Source organism: Cyprinodon tularosa, unplaced genomic scaffold (assembly GCF_016077235.1).
Source record: "Cyprinodon tularosa strain WSP-4 unplaced genomic scaffold, ASM1607723v1 ctg818, whole genome shotgun sequence".
Classification (NCBI taxonomy): domain Eukaryota; kingdom Metazoa; phylum Chordata; class Actinopteri; order Cyprinodontiformes; family Cyprinodontidae; genus Cyprinodon; species Cyprinodon tularosa.
Window position 1 is genome coordinate 41019 of NW_024039583.1, and position 19897 is coordinate 60915.

Genomic DNA, 19897 nt, shown 5'->3' on the forward strand with positions numbered 1-19897 from the left:
GGAATGGGTGGGCCTGTAGCAGTAGGAATGGGTGGGCCTGTAGCAGTAGGAACGGGTGGGCCTGTAGCAGTAGGAACGGGTGGGCCTGTAGCAGTAGGAACGGGTGGGCCTGTAGCAGTAGGAACGGGTGGGCCTGTAGCAGTAGGAAAGGGTGGGCCTGTAGCAGTAGGAACTGTTGGGCCTGTAGCAGTAGGAACGGGTGGGCCTGTAGCAGTAGGAACGGGTGGGCCTGTAGCAGTAGGAACTGGTGGGCCTGTAGCAGTAGGAACGGGTGGGCCTGTAGCAGTAGGAATGGGTGGGCCTGTAGTAGTAGGAACGGGTGGGCCTGTAGCAGTAGGAATGGGTGGGCCTGTAGCAGTAGGAACCGGTGGGCCTGTAGCAGTAGGAACGGTTGGGCCTGTAGTAGTAGGAACGGGTGGGCCTGTAGTAGTAGGAACGGGTGGGCCTGTAGCAGTAGGAATGGGTGGGCCTGTAGCAGTAGGAACGGGTGGGCCTGTAGTAGTAGGAACGGGTGGGCCTGTAGTAGTAGGAACGGGTGGGCCTGTAGCAGTAGGAATGGGTGGGCCTGTAGCAGTAGGAACGGGTGGGCCTGTAGCAGTAGGAACGGGTGGGCCTGTAGTAGTAGGAACGGGTGGGCCTGTAGTAGTAGGAACGGGTGGGCCTGTAGTATTAGGAACAGTTGGGCCTGTAGTAGTAGGAACGGTTGGGCCTGTAGTAGTAGGAACGGTTGGGCCTGTAGTAGTAGGAACAGGTGGACCTGTAGAAGTAGGAACGGGTGGGCTTGTAGTAGTAGGAACGGGTTCCCTCCAGGGGACTTTTGACTCTCAGACAGGGAGAGCGGTCAGTGATGGAGTACATCACTGACTTCCACCTGTTGTCTGCCGACTGTTCCTGGAATGAGGATGCCCTCATGGATGTTTTTTTCTTTGGCCTGCGGGAAAGCATCAAGGATGAGCTTTCGACCCGCAACTACTCGGTGTCGGCTGGCGCCTGCTCCACTCACTCTCTAGGAATTCTGGGGGCGTCGCCCGCTGCTTCTGCGGACAAACCTCCGCGAACGGACTGAACTTTGAATCAGGTCAGTGACTTTGCTCCAAGTCGTATTCAGCTCCACATCCAGTCACTGACCTGTATTCTCCCATCCCTGCAGAGATCTGCCCTGCAGCAGACGAGCAGCCCCGCGCACCTGTTTGTTTAATAAACGCTTTGAACTTTCCCACTGCCTGTCTCGCCTTGAATTCTGGGTCCAATATTCTGAGATCATTACACATTGAGGATGAAGACTTTGTGGATGTGATGAAACAAGCAGACAAAAGGTTAATTGTGTGCAGTGTGATATATGTTAAAAAGAGAAGCAGTGTGTGGAAAATTTTTATTCTGTACAGTGTGATAAATATGTTAAAAAGAGAATCTGTGTGTGAAGAAGTTGTATTATTTACAGTAATGACTAATTTCAGTGGGAATGAGGCTTAAGATAGTTTACAACATACACTCTTTTTAAAAAGCATCTAAAAAACTGGCTCATAACACATCAGTCATGTCAGTACTTGTGTCTCTGCTGTGTATATAGTGTAATTATTTTTGATTTGAATGTTTTATTCTATTTTATAACCCAAAATCTGTAGTCTAGTGAACAATAATTCTGTATCTTTAAACAAGTTTTAAAAAGTTATAGCTGTTTTATTTCTTTTTATACTTGTGTTTTTCACTGCAAAATTCTTACTGTTGTCTTTTTAGGGAGACAATTTTAAGATCTGTTCAGGGACAACAGATGTAAAAATAGACTTTTGGCTAATTCTAGTGCATTTGCAGGAATCTAATGCGTACACTGGCCCTGTCAGATAATTAAATAAATCTAAATCTTAGTGAGATAAACATGAAATTGATCATTCTAAATAATGTTATGAATCAGAACAAACAAAAATGAAAACCCAACATGTAAATAACCATCGCAAATGTTCATTTTTAGGTCATAGCCTGTTGGATTCAGTGAGTCAATTTGACTGAGCAATTTTCAGTGGAAAAAGAATTTAAAGTTTCAGTATAAGACTTTTCCAGGGACAATGATTAAGCTCTGCTTGTGGCTGTTAGGCTGTTAGATGTGAAAGTTTTTTTTATTAAAAAAAAAAGAGAAAAAAAAGCATACATACTTGGAGAATTCTGATCACTTTGGTTTCCAGATGATGCGCTGGGGGCTTTTATCATTTTGTCGGCAGCATCAGTCTCTTCACCAGCGTGTTCAACTGCTTGGAAAGAAGGAATGTGGGCCTTCTCCTGTGGCCCAAGATAATGCTGATTGTCCTGTGGGATGAAGGCCCTTGCTAGTTGTGTAAAGGGTGTCATTGTCTCTGGAGTTTTGTTTGATTCTGAAGAAAATGTAGATGTTGATATGCTTGGTTGTTTTGCTTGCCCATGACACGTTTCTCCATCTATTACCTCTAAAGTGAGAGGAGGAGGAGTGATGTCTTCAGAGGGATTCAATTTTGATGGCATTATTGTTTGTGAAGATCCCGTCCGTGGTCTCATTCCTGCTGACGGTTTACTTTCCAGCTCTGCAGTGGTTTGGGGCTTCACGTTAAGGTCTATAGGAAATGTTCTGAAGGGATTTGATTCTGGGTTGGGTTCTTTGGGAGTTTCTTTTGGAAGAACCCTTGGATGCAAGGTCTTCAATGGACTCCTTTTCACTTCGTCGCTCTTCTCGATTGATCCTAGAGAGATAAATTTACCTTCAATTGGTTCTTTTCTTGTTGACTTCATTGAAGCCTACATATTGCTTTTCTAAATAAGGGACTGTGTATCTACACTACTGTCAGAGCTCCTTAACTGTGACTAGTATAAACAGACAATCTTTTGGATTCTTTTGGGTACTGAAATGGGTTAAGTCTCCTATTGTTTTGAATGTCCTCTCTGTATGTGGAAGTATGGTAGAAAAAAATACTTTCTGCTGTTTTGAGTGTTAAGTTTAAAACACTACAGAGAGTGTGGGTGAAATTATTTTACATGATAAAGAAAGCTTTACCTCTTCTGTCATTCCAAAGAAAGTTTAAAAATAATCCACTGGACTGTTTCCAAGTTTGAAGACATTTCGCTTCCCATACAGGATGTTTTTTTCAATTGAAAATGTCAGAAAAACTAATTACCTTTAACTTTTTGGAATGAGTATGAACTAAATGACTGAGGATCTTTGTCGGGTTTATTCAATGATGATTATAAAGTTAATGTATGTGCATATGGAACTTTGAAGAAACGAGATGCTTAACTCTGTTGACTGCAAACTGTCATGCAACATTGGTAGAAAATTGCTGATGTTTGTGCATGGATAATCATGGTTATCGGGAGACCACTCTATTCTGTGATTCAATCAGAAGGAGCATTTTGTCCCATGACCTGATCAATTGCCTTGTCAGAAGAACACTCTATTCTGTAACCCACCCCATGTGTTATGATCTGCTAATAAAAAGGCTTCTGCTGAGGAAACCCACCAGAGAGCAGATGTAGCTGAATGTGGCTCTCTCCTTCTGCAGAAGCCATTAATCCCTATTCTGTGCGGACTCAGTTTCTCTTTTACGAACCTACATTTTTGAACGTAACAATCTTCACCAGCACACTTCTGTCATTATCAATAAAAACATGACATCCCTAAGGTTCACATACTGAAGCCTTGATGCTCAATTCCGAATTTTAAGTGAAATTCAATTCTTTTAAGTGGTCATTCACATTTCCATATATATGCAACCTGTATGTGATCTCCTGTGTGAACTGCATTCACACAACATGAGTGTCCCACATGTAAAGGATGTAATGATGTCACAAGCAAGCGTGGTCTGTGGTTACGGAAGTAACCATGGACAGTATTGCTGGAGCTAATCTAGCGATCTTTCATTTCTTTCGCAACCTCAGCCAGAGCATCAATGGCACAATCATTTAAAGAAGGTTGAAAATAATATTGTAGTTGGTTGTTGTTTTTCTCCCTGCTCTTGCGTAGCAAGATGCGGAAAAGGGACCTTTGTTGAATCTTAACTGAGATCAGATCGGATGAATGCGACCCGGCTGTTCAGACTTCGGGCGCATTTGAAAACATCAGATTCGTATCGGATTCAGAACCACAGGGCCAAGTGGCCTGTGTCACAGTGGAAATTTTTTTTTTAATTTGTTCAGACTCTGATAAAATTATCAGATACAGGTCGCATATTGGCAAAAAATCGGATATGGGTCAGAAGGATTTTCTTTTCTGTAATTTGTTTTTTTTTTCTTTGCATAGTATGATCTAACTTGGGGAATTTTGTTCTCTTAATATCTTTTTAGCCTTGTGTGTATTTCTATGCTTTCAGTTGCTATTTACCTAGCCAAAGAAGAGGTATTTGGAAAATGTATATTTACCTAGGTGAATGTACTCACTGAGGGACACTCAAGGACATTTCAAATCTACTTCATTTCAATTCTATTCTGTTTCAATTCAAATTATTTTGTTTTGCTGATCTAAGGTATGTCCATAATTCTATTAGAAGATGAACGATATGACAGCTTTTTTGAGATGTCATTCAACATTAGTTTGGTTAGTGAATAGATCTTAAGAGAGAAAATGTTGTGTCTTGGAGGCCGTAGTCAATATTTCTAAGACTTATATTCACTGAACTCACCTCGCTTATGTGCAGCCAAAACTAATCCCGACTCTGTTGTAATCAGTGGTTCTGGATAATACTGCTCTGAAACAGCTGAGAAAAGAAAAGCAACACACTGAAGATCTTAGTTTTAAACAATGGCTAATATTTCAACTTGTTTATGATTTCTTAAAGAGTGAGACAATTTTCTGTTCTGCTGTTATGGACTGGCAAACTATATTGTAACCTGTCAATCCCCTCAATGCCCCTCAAGATTGCCAATGAAAAGGAGAGTACAGTCGACTTTTGTGTGGCTGTTCTCACAGGGGTACAGTATGGTTGAGGTGTGTAATTTAACCCATTTACAGCAAAACACAACTTAATTTAAGAAAAATTAAAGAACAATACAAGAAAAAGCTAAAGGAAGTTTGGTATGGTACTAATTCCATTTCAAATAAATTGTGTGATTTTTTAAATCCCTACAATCAAGTAATAATACTTTTAATATAATATAAGCCTTAGATAAAGCAAAAGCCAAATATTGCCTTTGACGTATTGTTAACCCTTAATGAATTCTACATTTTTTTTATTCACACATAAATTGTTGATCATACCTAGAAAAATACCTAGAAAAATAAAGTGTTTTTCAAATGATAAGTTCATTTATCTGAAAATACTATTGAAACCAACCTGCTGCCATGAGAAAAAGCAATAACCTCACCGAAATGGGTTGCAGATTACCAAAATCAAATAAATTTGAAAAGAATTCTTCAGGAGTATGTCATAATAATCTAATTAAAATAAATCCTAGTTGGGAACATGTTAAGACTATTTTATGTGGTTTATTTATCATAGGATCTCTTTCTTCAAAAGGTCTGTTTGTTAATGACTTGATTTGTGATAATCAAATTGATTAATGCTGGCTTACAGAGACTTGGCTCCAGCAAGTGGATTATGAGAGCATAAATTAGGAAACTCCCTCTAGTTATTAGATTTTTCACATACCCCGAAATTGTGTACGAGGTGGAGGAGGGGAAATTATGGTGACCAAATGTCCTCTTTTGCCCAGACATGTCCACTTATTACATTCTGTCTGGGTCTTCCAGAGGGGCATTATGAATTCATAAAATTGTCTGATTTTCACTGTTTTTAATGGGACCATATTTGTATGATTAAATTGCCTTCTGCTTTGCACAGAATACTACGATACTTTGTTGCCTGACTAAATCCTCAAAGGACTCCCTTGTGGGAGGGTCTACCAAGACACCCACACACAGACAGGGAGCAGAGCATCGGCGTCGCCAGACCCCATTTACTGGGGCACGTGCCCCAGTATAAATGAGCTGTGCCCCAGTATAAATCTCATGAATATTTGCAACAGTGATACATTTTTTGAATGCATCAATTTAGATAATTCCAACGGGAGGAGACGTATATTTCTACTCAAATGCGCAGTAAGTGTGTTGGTAACTCCAAATTGAGGATGTAATAGCGCCCCCACGTCAGCGCATGTCACTGCATGAACTGCAGGTAAACTAACACGCAGCTCTCAACTGTTTTGGATGGGACACTGTGCGGCCGCGACGCATTTTTAGTTCTGATAACGTTTCTTACCTGTCAATTTTATTATTTTCCCAGTGAAACCACATGATTTATAGGCTACTAACTGAAAATGACTGCATTGGTTTGTAGATGGATATCAGGAAATTCCTCACACGAAGCAGAGACAGGGAAGCAGTAAAACAAGATGAGAGAGGGAGGTAAGGTCCCGTAATGAATTAGTGATTTAAGCTAACTAGTTACATTAGCAACGTTATAAGCAATATGATAGATATTTACATAATTATAAATTTACGTTTTTTAATGTTTGCTCTAGAGAATGAGAATGAAGGTGCTGGAGTAGGAAAGGGAGGAGGAGGCGAGACTGACAGGCAAGAGACAGTTGAAGGACAGGAGAGACAGGACCATGAAGGTGATGAGGGAGCAACAACCAGCGTCCACAAACAAGAAGGGGACATTAGTGACTTAGGGGGAAAGCATGATGGTCCTAAACAAGTGAAGTTGTCCCACTATCCCCAGCACAAATTTGGAGTAAAAAAAACTAATTTAATTCAAAATGGTTTGAGCTTTTCCTGGTTGAAAAGAAAGCCTTGTCATCAAGGATATGCAGTGTGTTTTCAACTTGCTTGATAACACCATGTTCCCCACACTAGCGCAGGTCATCCAGATCTCCCTCACAATCACAATTAACAGCTGGAGTTGTGAAAGTTCATTCAGTGTGTTGAGAAGGATCCACACTTGGCTGAGGTGCACAATGGGACAAGACAGGCTCCATCATCTTGCTATTTTATCAGTTGAAAAGGAAGAACTTTCTAAGCTGAGTCACAAGTGATTGACCACTTTGCAAAAATGATAAATAGGAGGTACACTTTAATGCTCAAAAAATAAAAGAAAAACTTAGTTCGGATTGAGTTAATCTTTCCCCTGAACTAAAACTCTGAAACCTAGGAATTAATGATTACTTCAGAATGTGTATAAGGAAACTTTTTATTTGTCAAAGTTGGTGATGTCTTATTTTTTATAGCTGCAATGTTGAAAATGTTCATGTTTGTTAAAACAAATATGCTCTTATACTCATTAATATCTCAACTGGTAATTTTGGTAGGAATGTATCAGGGTGGGGCAGTGTGCTTGTCTGTATTTATGTATGGAAGGAGGGGCATATGCAGTAGGGGGCCAGTGCCCCAGTAAAGCTTTGTGCCTAGCAACGCCCCTGGAGCAGAGCAACCAGCATGGGACACAAAATGCTGAAATGAAAGTGCAGCTTGACAGAAGAACTGCAAAAAAAATGTTGCACATACTGTCCCGGTCACGACAAAAAAGATGCTGCAGATCTCAAAGCTCACATGGACAATGAAAATCATAAAAAAGCCGTGGGAGGAGAGCCCTCTTTTGCAAAATTGACTTAGATCTGGGAAAACAGAGGATGCTGCAAATACAGCTGAAGGTGCAATAGCATTTCATACTGTGAAACACCACAACAGCTACAGGCCCATGGATTGCAGGAGCACCTTGCTAAAAAAAAGAATCAGACTGTAACGCTTAAATAAACAAAATAGTAGTGCTTGCACCAACACCGAGAGCATTGTCAGTGGTATTGTAGAGTCCCATTCTGTTAAAGTAACTCATGAAGCACTCAAATAAATCAAGTATTGTGAGGTTTCAACAGATGGGATTAACCTCGGAGCAGTAAAACTATACCCTATCATAATCCAGTATTTTCACTAAAGCATGTTCATTTCCTCTGAGCAGCCTGTCAAATCTGTATCTAGCCTGGGCAAAATGTCCTCCTTTTTATAATCAAAACATGTTCACCCTAGTAGCAACACTCTTTCAATCTGACTTACTGATTACTCCAAAGGCTGTTAATAATTCCAACTCATTTAAACATTTAACCCTTAGTTACCCTCACCAAATTTGCAAAGCAACAAAACCTGTTCTTTTTTTTTTAGTTGTATCATCCACCAGTTCCTTACTCTGAAATTTTAGATGAGTTTTCTGATGTGGTGTTAAATACTAACGGGGTCATCATAGTGTTCAAAATGTGAATAGCCCCACACATTATCATCTTCATACTTTGGACCTTGTGCTGACACATGACATTGAATGTGAAGAAATAACAGTATTTCCTCACGACCCTGTCCTCTCTGACCACTTCTTAATAACCTTTAGGATTACTGTAATAGAGTTCTCCTCCCCCAAAAGAAGATTTCACTTGAGTAGATCATTATCAGATCATGCAGTTATACATTTTAAACAATCTGTTCCACTTTCCATCTCCTCTATATCACTGAATAATATTGCAGAGGGCAAACATTCAATTATTCCCCTTCATAAATGGATGATTACATTGACAGGGTTGCTAGTTCTCTGTGTACCACTTTAGACAATGTAGCCTCTTTGAAAAAGGGGCACTTTAAAAATAGAAAGCTGGCTCCATGATTTAATGGAGAGCTGCACACTTTGTAGCAAAATGCTAGGAAACTGGAGAGAAAATGGTGCTCTAAATGCCTACGGTAATCCTACCTTGCCTGGAAAAACAGTTTACTGCTGTATAACAGGACCCTTCATAAAACAAAAGCAACATATTTCTCCTGATAAAGGGGAATAAGAATAAACCTAGATTTCTTTTTAAACCACTTGCCAAACTCACCCAGAGCCATAGCTCTGTTAAAACGTCCATCCCACCTGCTCTAAGCATTGATGATTTTATGGGATTCTATTAAAAGTAAGATCATTAGCACCCCTCTAACTTCAATTGGTTTATCTCTGGAGGATGAGGTAACATCTGAGGGAAGCATAAAATCTGAACTGGGTTTAGACTGTTCCACCTGAACTCTCAGAGTTAGCAAAACTATTGTCTTCATCTAAGCCATGAACATGTATGTTGGATCCAGTTCAAACCAGGTAATTTAGGGAGGATTCCCTCTGATTTCCATCTCCATTTTAGATGTGATTAACCAATCCCTGTTACAGGGATATGTACCAAAGGCTTTTAAGATAGCTGTAATTAAACCTTTACTCAAAAATGTATCTCTTGACCCGGATGACTTGGTCAATTATAGACCTATATTCAATCTTCCCTTCTTATCTAAAAATGTTGAGAAAGTAGTTGCCAAACAAGTATGTGACCACTCACACAATGATGAACTTATTGAAGGGTTTCAGTCTGGCTTTAGAGCTCATCATAGCACTGAAACAGCTCTGGTGAAAGTCACTAATGATATTCTCATGGCCTCAGATAATGGACTTGTATCTCTACTTGTCTTGTTAGATCTCAGTACTGCATAAATTCAAAATATTATGAGAATAAAGTCATAATATTATGAAAATAAAGTTGTATTTTGTGACAAGAAGCACTGTCTTCCCTAATATGAGGAATGTCGAGCATCTTACAAAGTTATACTTTGGCATTGGTTTGCCAAATAAGGAACATATAAAGTAATTACCAAACCAGCATCAAATTATTAGCAGTATCAACTTTGAAACAATTGTCCAAATGACTGTTTGTACCGAAGAAAGCATGCTCAGGCTTTCTTTCTGAAACGGGTTCTGGTAAGAGGACTTAATTCAGGTAATTTTTCAACTTTATTCTCGTAAGGTAATGATTTTATTCGTGTAATATTAAGACTTATTCTCATAATACTATGACTTTATAGTGTTACAACATTATTCTTATAATGTTTTATTCTCATTTATTTTTTATTCTCGCATATAAAAACAAAAACAATTCTGTAGCCTGGCCATAATACTCCATCATACTTTTCTTACTATGATTATTTATTCTATTTAAAGACTGATAACTTTCCAGATTTGAGTTTTAGGAGTTTGTTTTTCAATCTTGTCTTGATTGGTTGTGTCTGATTTGAAGAAGGGGAAACGTCTTTCTCCTGCTTGTCCACAGAAGTAACTCAGTGTTCATCTATGTTTTTTTATTATTCCCCTTTACAAGGTGTAACACCAGCAGGTCCGACTGTTCCTCTGGAGAAGAGAATGTCTACCAAAAGGAGCAGGTGTTGCTTGCTATGCCCATCAATGTTTTACTTACATATCTCAAAATGTCATAAAATGTGTTTAGGTTATGGACTGGAATGATGACTTTTTTTTTCTTTTTCTTTTCAAAATTTCAGATAGGCCTATTTAGAAAATGGATGTGTTTAAGGTATTTGTTTTCATATATCAAAGAGATGAATTATCCATCTTAAATGCATGCCTTGTTTTATTTTTTTAATAAAAAAAATAAATCTAAAGATTCATTTTTACATTTTAATCTGTTTTTTTTATACTCAAGTTACCTTTTCCTGATCTGTGAAATGATCAGAAAATATAAAGCATGATGAACAGCTACAATGCAATACATTGTAAGGAGGAATACTCCCTAATGATAATACATATTTAAAATTACATCTGTTTAAAAAGGGAGTTAATGTAAATTTGGAAGTATGATCACAAATTTTAAAGAAAATGATCACCCCTAGTAATTTGCTTAGTTGTGCTTCATGCTAAGTTTCATCATATGCATTGGCTCTTTCCTTCATGTATTATTTCCCCCACTTGTGTCCCTGAGTCATGTGGCAGAGATTAAGGTTTGGAATGTGTTTTTGTAATGCTCCGGTTAATCTTATGATCTTGAATACTTACATTCTGTACTTGAGAAAAAAAGAAACCGTGATCTACCCTAATTTTATACATAGATAGATAGATAGATGATAGATAGATAGATAGATAGATAGATAGATAGATAGATAGATAGATAGATAGATAGATAGATAGATAGATAGATAGATAGATAGATAGATAGATAGATAGATAGATAGATAGATAGATAGATAGATAGATAGATAGATAGATAGATAGATAGATAGATAGATAGATAGATAGATAGATAGATAGATAGGCTTTTGTATGGGGAGCCGTTTTTTTCACTATGTCATTCATTCATTTAACTTGGAGCTAAATATTTAGTTTGCAAATGAAATATTTTGTTTTTTAAATAAATATTTAGCTCCAAACTAAACATTTACTTTGTTAAAAAAAAAAACTTGTTACTAAATCTTTTTTCTGTAATCTTCTTTATGAGGGCTCCAGACTTTACCCCATAGAGCAAAAATTGTTAGAAAAAACATTGAAAAGACATGATTTAATCCAAACAACACAACATTTAAGTGAAAGGCAAAAAACTGTAATTTTCAAACATTGCAAAGACATTGAAACCTGGGTTTTTAACGTCTATTCTTGGACTAAAGTGGGACTAAATCAGACCTACCAAAAAGCCCAATTTTCAAAAAGATTTTTGGACTAAATGAAGACTATGACAGACTGACCAGATTTGGCCTAAACATCAATGTCTATATGACGTCTGGTGTTTGGGGGGGATAGAACTCTTGCGCAATGAGTCAGCTGTTATTTAAGCCTAATTTTTCACTGAAGGACAAAATTTTGTTTACTTAGAAGCAAATGTCAATTTTTGTTAGCCTAAATCATTACATATTATGTAACTTTATATAATGCAACTCGGCATTTATAAATACAAAAATTTTTGCCTGATGACAGAAGCAGAGTCCTGCACTGTGGCAGGTATCGGGCAGGTACCCATGTAAAATGTACATCTGCAGATAGACCAAAAACCTATATTATTTCAAGGGTGAAGGCACTGGTATAAATAAACAAAATGTGATGATCAAAGTGGATTTAGGGTTGGGTCACACTTTAATTTTTAGGGCTCCTTGTGTGCCTGGATGGGTTTTAAATGGGGGTAGTATGGAGACAGTAAAGTGGGTTAGAAGAGGTGGGAGAGACATTTGGCAATAGTCAGCAGGGCCGGACTCGAATGTGGGACAGCGGGTACATATGACTCACCCCCCGGTCCCGCGTTTTTAAATGGGGATAATTACGGGTAATGGTCAGGTCTCGGTTCTGAACTTAACAAGTGCGGACCGATACAGTTCTGAAAAATCAGACCTTTGCAGGACTCTAGACAGAACTACTAGTTACTGCACCTGCAGCTGGCATGTCGCTACCCAGAGGAGAGTGGTTTAATTTTTTGTCATTTTATCAAAAGAAAGAACAGTCAGAGAATAAGCTGAAAGAACATCTGGAACAGAAAATGGATAGAGAGCTCAGCAGCGTGTTGCTGCTTGAAACTCCTCTAACAGACTTGCAATCATTTCACTCCCATGCAGCTCCTTGGTTTGTTATTACACTAAATATGGAATACTTGGGTCTGTGAATTTGTATGAGAGAGACGGAGAATGTGATGAAAGCCTGACTGATGGGGTCCGGATTGTAGGCTACACATGAGCATGTGTATTAAAAGGAGATTTAGCAGATTGTTTTGGTGTTGGTTGATGTTTAACCAATATTAAGCATTTAACATCATATACAGTATTGCACCTCTCGCCTCAACGAAAGGAGTTTTATTTTTATTATCATTGTTTCATTTTATTTTTACTTCTGTAAAAGTCCAACTACATCATGTAAAGCTCTTGCACTTTATTTCCCACTCCTTGGCTTTTACTGGTCCTTTAAATCTGCTGCTCTGCTCTTAGTCAGCACAACCTTAATCTCCAAACCTGTAAAATTCTTTTCTTGTTTCTAAAGCCTTTTTTTGTGAATGAGGTCCTGACAAGTGTGAGAAGCCATACCTGATATGGCAATATTGGGTCAGTAATTATGCAAATTTACTTTTCACAGGAAAGCGCTCACTTACACACAGGTGGTCTACATTATATTTACAAGGATCATTTAGGACAGGGGTCGGCAACCTGCGGCTCCAGAGCCGCATGCGACATTTTAGCTCCCCCCTTGCAGCTCCCTGGAGCTTTTTTAAAAATGTGTCAGGATTCCTGTCTGTGTATGTTTTTTTTTCTGCGTTTGTCTCCCTTCCTCCACCAGGAGGCGCCTGGTTCTGGTCCACCTCTCTACACACCTGCTGTGAGTTACCTCATTAACGGAGCGCTCTTAAGCTGCTGACTGCCACTACCTCGAGCTAGAGTGCCAGTTTTGGGTACTCTAGCCAAGCTGAGTTTTGCTGAGTCAAACTGAGTTCTTGTCAACCTGAGTTTTAATCTTGTTCTTGTCTTTGCCTCTCGGCAGGAGGTCATCTTGCAAACTGGATGTTTCGGACCTTCTCTCCCTGGAAGGATCATCTAAGCTTCAAACTGAGTTAAGGATTCAAACTGGAGGTTTGAATCCACTTTCCCTTCAGAGATCATTTGAGCTTCACCCTGAGAAAGGGATTCATCTCCACTACGACCCATTCAAGTACCACAGGAAATCTGAGCGGCAGTCAGCTTCTCCGTTCACCTACTAACAACCGCATTCTGGGTAAACTCTGTCCGCCCTCCACCGAATCAGACAAACACTAAAACTCCCGTACACAGACTGGAATCTAAGAGTCTGCAACTTCTCTGGAAATGTGAGTTATCTCCCAAATTCTCCTCTTCAAGTTCCAGAATCAAAATTCCTACTGAGCCTGAACTAACCGCAGTGTCTTCCCCTCACCTTTCAGTTCCGGTTGAGCAGTGTTCAGAGCAATCCTGGATTTAACACAAACTCCTGAATAAACCTGTTAAACCTTTCCCCTGATCTCTCTGGATTGGTCTCTCTGCATGTGGGTCCGACCTCTTGATAAAATCATGACAAAATGTATGAAAACTGAAAAGGATGGATTTTTTTTGTTTTAGTATGGTGTGCAGGAGGTCAAACAAACATTAATTATGTTTTCCAATGCCGTATAAAATTTGTAGAATAAATACATTTAAACAATAAATGTAAACATTTCTGTCAAGGAAAATTTGCATCATAGCCTGCAGCACACATTTCAGCATGGCAAGGTGCCAAGAAGGTGGCTGTTGTAAAGAAAGCTGCGAGTCAGTCTTGGGTCATGCATCCCAAAGGGCAAAAAATTTAGCTGAGGATTCAAAGAAGAATGGACCAAATCATTTGCTTTCATTACTAATGCAGGAGAATTGCCTGCATGTGTGCTCTGTAATGAGAAGTTGCAATAAAATAAAAAGAGTAGTTTGGAAAAGCATTTACAGGTAAGGCATGCTAAATTTGCAACCAATCACAAAGTTGGCAGTGAGAGAAAAAGTGTGATTGCATCACTTCTGGATAATTTACAGGAGAGCAAAGATAGATTTAAGAATTTAATTTCATCTGCAAAACTCCACTTGGTGAGCGCTGCAGTTGCATCTAACCAACCAATAGGCTGCCATTGTAGCTTGAAGACCCCGCCCCTCATTATCAGATTAAAGCAGAAGCGAAGAGGGGAAAATAGAATGTGATAAATTAAAAAATAAGGCAATACTTAATGAATAAGGGAAATTGGAAAATGGGAAAATTAAAATTTTTTCAAATAAATGGTAAATGAAAAATAGATCAAAGAAAAATTGGTAAATAAAAAAGGGATATATGAGAAATTGATTAATGAAACCGGGAAATAGGAAATCGGGTTAATGGAAAAAGGAAAATGAACAGTGGTTAAATTAAAAGATAGATTAATGAAAAATGGGTAAATAGATAAAGAGATTAATGAAGAATGGGTAAATGAAAAATAGATAAAAGAAAATGGGTAAGTAAAAAAAGGGATATATGAGAAATTGATTAATGAAACTGGGAAATAGAAAATCAGGTTAATGGAAAAAGGAAATTGAAAAGTGGTTAAATGAAAATTAGATTAATGAAAAATGGGTAAATGGATAAAGGGATAAATGACAAATAGATAAATGAAAAAGAGAAATTGGGAAATTGATAATATGAAAAATAAATAAATTAAAAATTGGTTTAATGAAAAAGCTAAATTATTTATTTAACACATTTTGTATTTATTTCACTCATTTTCTTCATTTTTTGATTTATTTTACTCATTTTTTATTTATTTCACCCATTTATTTATTTATTTAATTTTGGCTGAAATGGCTCTCCATACTCTCAGGCTCTGAAAAAAAGTATCCAGTTTTCAAGGCAGAGAGACGGTTTCAAAAGATATCTAATATAGACGCAAGTGTAGAGGACAACACTGGCATCTAAGGAACCTCTGCAGGAGGAAAACACAGGTTAGTGACCACGTCTATCTGGACGTGAATGTGTTAGTCACTAACCTGGTATTAAATTTCAGTCCATGGCCAGAGGGTAAGGTTGGTTGTAGCCGGTGGGCTTCCAACAAGAAGCAACCGGCAGCGCACAGAGAGCCCCAGGTGCTGAAGTCCCAGAGGTCAAAGAACAGGCAGGAGATCAGATTCGGGCAGGCAAAGAAAGGCAGGATAATCCAGAGGGCGAGGCCAAAGCCACTGTCAAGGCTATGTTGAGGATGCAGAACCAGGAGATCAGAGATAACAAGAGGTACCGAAGAGAAGTCCAGAATGGTGTCTGGAGTCAGTTCCAGGTTCACTACACAGGTAGAATCCAGCAGGACTCCGAGGACAGGTCAGGCAAACAGATCAGAAAGGGGGGCAGGCAGGCTCAGAGGTCCAGAGACAGAGCGGTTCAGGATCAGGCAATCAGAAACACCCCAGGTACGCTAGAGAACTCTCACCAAAGCTTTGAATAATCTGGCACTGATGACGGGTTGAAGGTTGGTTAAATGGAGGCTGGAGCAGGTGGATCAGATAAACGGTAATGAGAATTAGGCAGAGGTCAGCAGGTGAATGAAATGACTAATCATCATCATCAGTCATTAGCGCCATGATCATGACAACTGATGCTGCTAGTTCTGTTGCAATGCATGGAAAACTATTCACGTATCGAGCAGGTGGTGCTCTGATGGGTCTGAACTTAGTAACATCATGACAGATGCAGGGATTGGAACTTTTTTAAATTTTTTCCCTCCCAAATGTTGCCATACGATAAGACTTTCAAATTTCCAAGTTATAGACAGATTTGTTTTTGAACAGTTTGGGTTCCCGACCCTGGATTCAGGACCATTTACTAAAGTTAGGAACGTTTGTTGAATCTGACGTGACACATCTGCAGGAGAGAAATTTATGTCAAGAATATGAAAAAGTTCCAAATGATCCCAAATGCTTCAATCAGGCAACTAAGAAGAGGCTCTTAACAAAAACATCTCATGGTCCTATGGGGACCAAGTCAGTTTTCAGACCTGTACCAAGTAAGAGTATTATGGAGGGAGTTGAAAGTCTCTGTTGCAAAATGGTAGCCTCAAAAGATCACTGAAGAAAAATACTAGCTACAATAGGCTATGCACTATCCTGGTGAAGACTTATGGGAAACATTTGACTCTGTCATTGCCAATAAAGGTTAAGCTAGGAAGTATTGTGCAAACACATTTTTCAGAAATCCTAAACTGTAATTTTCCATTGTTTTTTTTGTTGTTTTTTTTATCTTTCATAGCTGATGTATACCTATGATAACTTGTAAAATTATTCCCCCATTCTGAATTGTACTTTCAATTTTTTTATTTTTTAAATGTCACAAAAAAATCATATCTTACTCACACAATATCAATGAACTGTACGCATGCAAATAGCATTTTTCAACCCTTTTAAATCCCTTTGAATCATTAAATCACAAACAATATTTATCTTACTTAATTTGCATATTTTTAAATAAATAAAAATAAATATTCTAACTAAAAAAAACTGCATTTAGGCTCCTACAAAAACTGTCATTAATACTTGGTTAAACCCCCTTCCCTAAAATGTATAGAAATAAGATATGTACAGGATTTTATTAGGTTTAGAGATACATTTTTGTATTACTCACTCTTGTTTTCTGATAGGGTCAGATCCATCTCTCCATCCAATTGCTGGCTATTAATAGCCTCTGTGTGTTCGCTGTTAAATTGATTTTGTCTCCACTTTAAAAGAAAAGAGGAAATGTTGAATGAAACATCAAAACCAACAAGCAGCATTTATTGCTTTTTTTTAAGGTGATTCACTGTTGACCTACTTTAGGCCTTGATTGTAACACAACTTCTGCAGCATTGCTTGAAGTTTCCTGTAAATCACTGTTTTGATACCTGTTAGAGGGAAAAGTGTTTATCTTTGTCATTATAGCATCTGCAAACTTACCTTTTCACAACCCTAACATTGAATTTGTTTTACTAACACTTGCTTCTAAAAACACATAACAAGAAATGTAGTGCTAAATGTAGCGTCGGAGGTGATCAAAATCAGAAAGCACAGGATTAAATGTGAGATTTATAATTCACTGCTGGTTTCAACATGCTTTTTGATGCTGTAATTATTAAAGAGAAGCACTTTGTGTGAATTATCGGTTATCAAAATGTAATATTTAAAGAAAAGGAAAAGTAAACTTTTCATTTGACGATTATGTTATTGTGAACAGTTTCAGGTTATAATGACTGAAGGAAGGGTCCAAAATTAATGCTCGACACTTGCCAAATGCGACTTAATTTTCATTTGGTGAGTTGAAGCCAGAGCAACTTTTGCCATAGGGCAAGTAAATATTTGAACCACAGTTTTTGCTTTATGGAAAGCCAAATGGTTCAATAACACATGGTTTCTGACAAGCAGAAAACACGTGAATAACCTTTGTTTGGCGTGCTGTTTGCGTATTGTTAACTAGTTGTCTTCGCCTTTCAATCTAAAAAGTAGTTGACAGGTTGAGAGCTCGTTAAGAAACGTTGATAACACAACAATTACGCGTTGACAACATGTCAAATACACGTCAACTACATGTTGATTTTATGTGATTATGAGCCATTCAACTCTTGCCTAATTTGAGCTGGTGGTCGTTGCTTATTTCCTGTTGACTGCTGAGTCGTAGGGTTAAACTACTTTTTGTAACTTGGGGGAGGTTTGCTCGAAGCAGCTGATCATTTCAACATGTAGTTGACCTGTATTTGGCATGTTATGGAAAGCCAAATAGTTCAAGAACACAAATGATTTCTGACATGTAGAGAACACGTAATTAACATGTTTTGCACGTGGTTTGCCCCTGTGTTACTGAGTCTGCCTTTGAAAACATGTTAAGAACACGTTGACCATGTCAAGTACACTTTGAACAACATGTAGAATACACATAACCTACATAGATGGCAGGAGCCATCAGGATGAACATATCTTTGCAGCAAAGGTTCCCTCGGGCACCGGCTACCACAGCGGGTCCAAACCTCCAGAGAAATGGTCCATTTCTTTCCATTGGGCGATGCTGATTTACGCCACAAAACCACTATCTTGGTTTCTATTTGCTTTTACTATGCCTAGTTTCAGCTTCACCTATAAAACTTGGTGCTGTCCCTCTTCAGGTTTTTCTTCAATATTTGCCCAGATCTCCCTTCTTTATTAAGTATTGAGTAGGGTTGTACCAATGCCATTTTTTGGCCGATACCATACATATACCATCTGTTTGAAATTGATGTGTGTGTGTGTATCTATAAAGAACTGATTACTGCTTGGATGTAAAACAGCTGCCATCGGGGCTTTGTCAAGCTGCTGCCTACCTTTGTGAAGCAGGAAAAAGGCTGTTAGAAAGGGAATTAAGTAAAACTTTTTATTGTCTACCTGGAATGGCTGACAATAGTTGAATAATGTTTTCGCTCTCAAAATTCTGTCGGTGCCCTATTTGTCGGTACTTGCCGATACCGATACCACCATTTAAGTGCAATATCGGGGCCCTGCCCGATACGGGTGTCAGTATTGGTATTTGTATTTGTATCGGTATAGTATTTAGTCTCCTCCGCCTCTAGATAAGCACATTCAGCAATCCTGGCAGTAAGCTTCCTCTTTTGCTCCCTTCCTTTGTGAAGGAAACCTGCCTTACCTCTGCAGGCATGGTCAATCCCCTTTTTGTCCTTGTGCTTGAAGGCCCTCATCAGCGCCCCATCAGCATCGCACTAAGAGCACATTACCAGCCCTTAGTGGATACATGTTTCCTGAGCTATCCTATCCTATCTATTAGCGCGCATTTCAATTCATAGCATCAGTCTACTACCAGTGTCCCAAAGACTTATTAATTCACATAAAATATTTTTAGGACGCTTCGCTGTGTTGGGGCTTGAAAAGTTCAGTCAAGGCAACTGGAGATGAAGTATTTGTAGAAGCCGTTTCTCCTCTCATTCAAGAGGCTTCTTTAGTTCCAACTAGTGGTGGGAAGCACTTAGATTAATATACTGTAGGTGTAACAAAGAATTAGGGGAACAAAAGGTGGCTCTGATCCCTCCTACTGGATTGGCCATGGAGGTCACCTAGAGGTTGTTAATGGTCGTTAGGGGGTTCTGATGGGTTGTTAAGTCCCTCGTCAGAGTGTTTTCACTAACATGCCTCATTGAAGTGTGTCTTCAGGGTATTGTTCCTAAAAGTGCTTTGGAAGTAGGTAAAAAGTTATGTCAAGGCCCCGTCCACACGAAGTCAAAACGAACACGAAACGCTAATATTTTCCAGAACGTTTGTCGTAAAGACGGAGACGTAAAATAAATGTGATCGTCCACGCAAATGCATGAAAACGCTGCAAAATGTATGCCAGGCCTGTAAGTGGCGCTGTGGTGCCAAAGCAAAAATAGGCGACGAAATGTTGGGCATGCGCACTAATATTTATACATGGTTGCCCTGTGGGTCCATTTTCGTGGTTAAGTCAAATTCAGGTGCTGAACTATGTCGTCGATATTGCTCTGTTCTTCCTGGAGATATTCCAGAAGAAGAAGATTCTGTTGTAAGCCCGACAGCAGGGTGAGTAGCATGAGCAGCAACCATTCAACACAGTATGGCACCATTGTTGTTGTGATACTGTGTCGCGCATGCGTGTTTAGAGGC

At 38.8% G+C, this 19897-nt stretch overlaps 1 protein-coding gene across 4 annotated transcripts in view; it reads right to left on the minus strand.

Moving 5' to 3' along the window:
- The window catches only part of sytl2a (synaptotagmin-like 2a), a 52876-nt gene extending 35738 nt beyond the window's left edge, over positions 1 to 17138 (minus strand). The window contains exons 1-4 of one of the 4 annotated variants that reach the window (XM_038272095.1): positions 17073 to 17138; positions 16887 to 16980; positions 4641 to 4715; positions 2151 to 2708 (exon numbers count right to left, since the gene is read on the minus strand). In XM_038272095.1, the coding sequence (XP_038128023.1) occupies positions 2151 to 2708; positions 4641 to 4715; positions 16887 to 16914 (661 nt within the window). In that variant the 5' untranslated portion in view covers positions 16915 to 16980; positions 17073 to 17138. The remainder of the gene's footprint in view (positions 1 to 2150; positions 2709 to 4640; positions 4716 to 16886; positions 16981 to 17072) is intronic. The other 3 variants (XM_038272096.1, XM_038272097.1, XM_038272098.1) reach the window with 3 other exon arrangements.
- Between the last annotated feature and the right edge of the window lie 2759 nt (positions 17139 to 19897).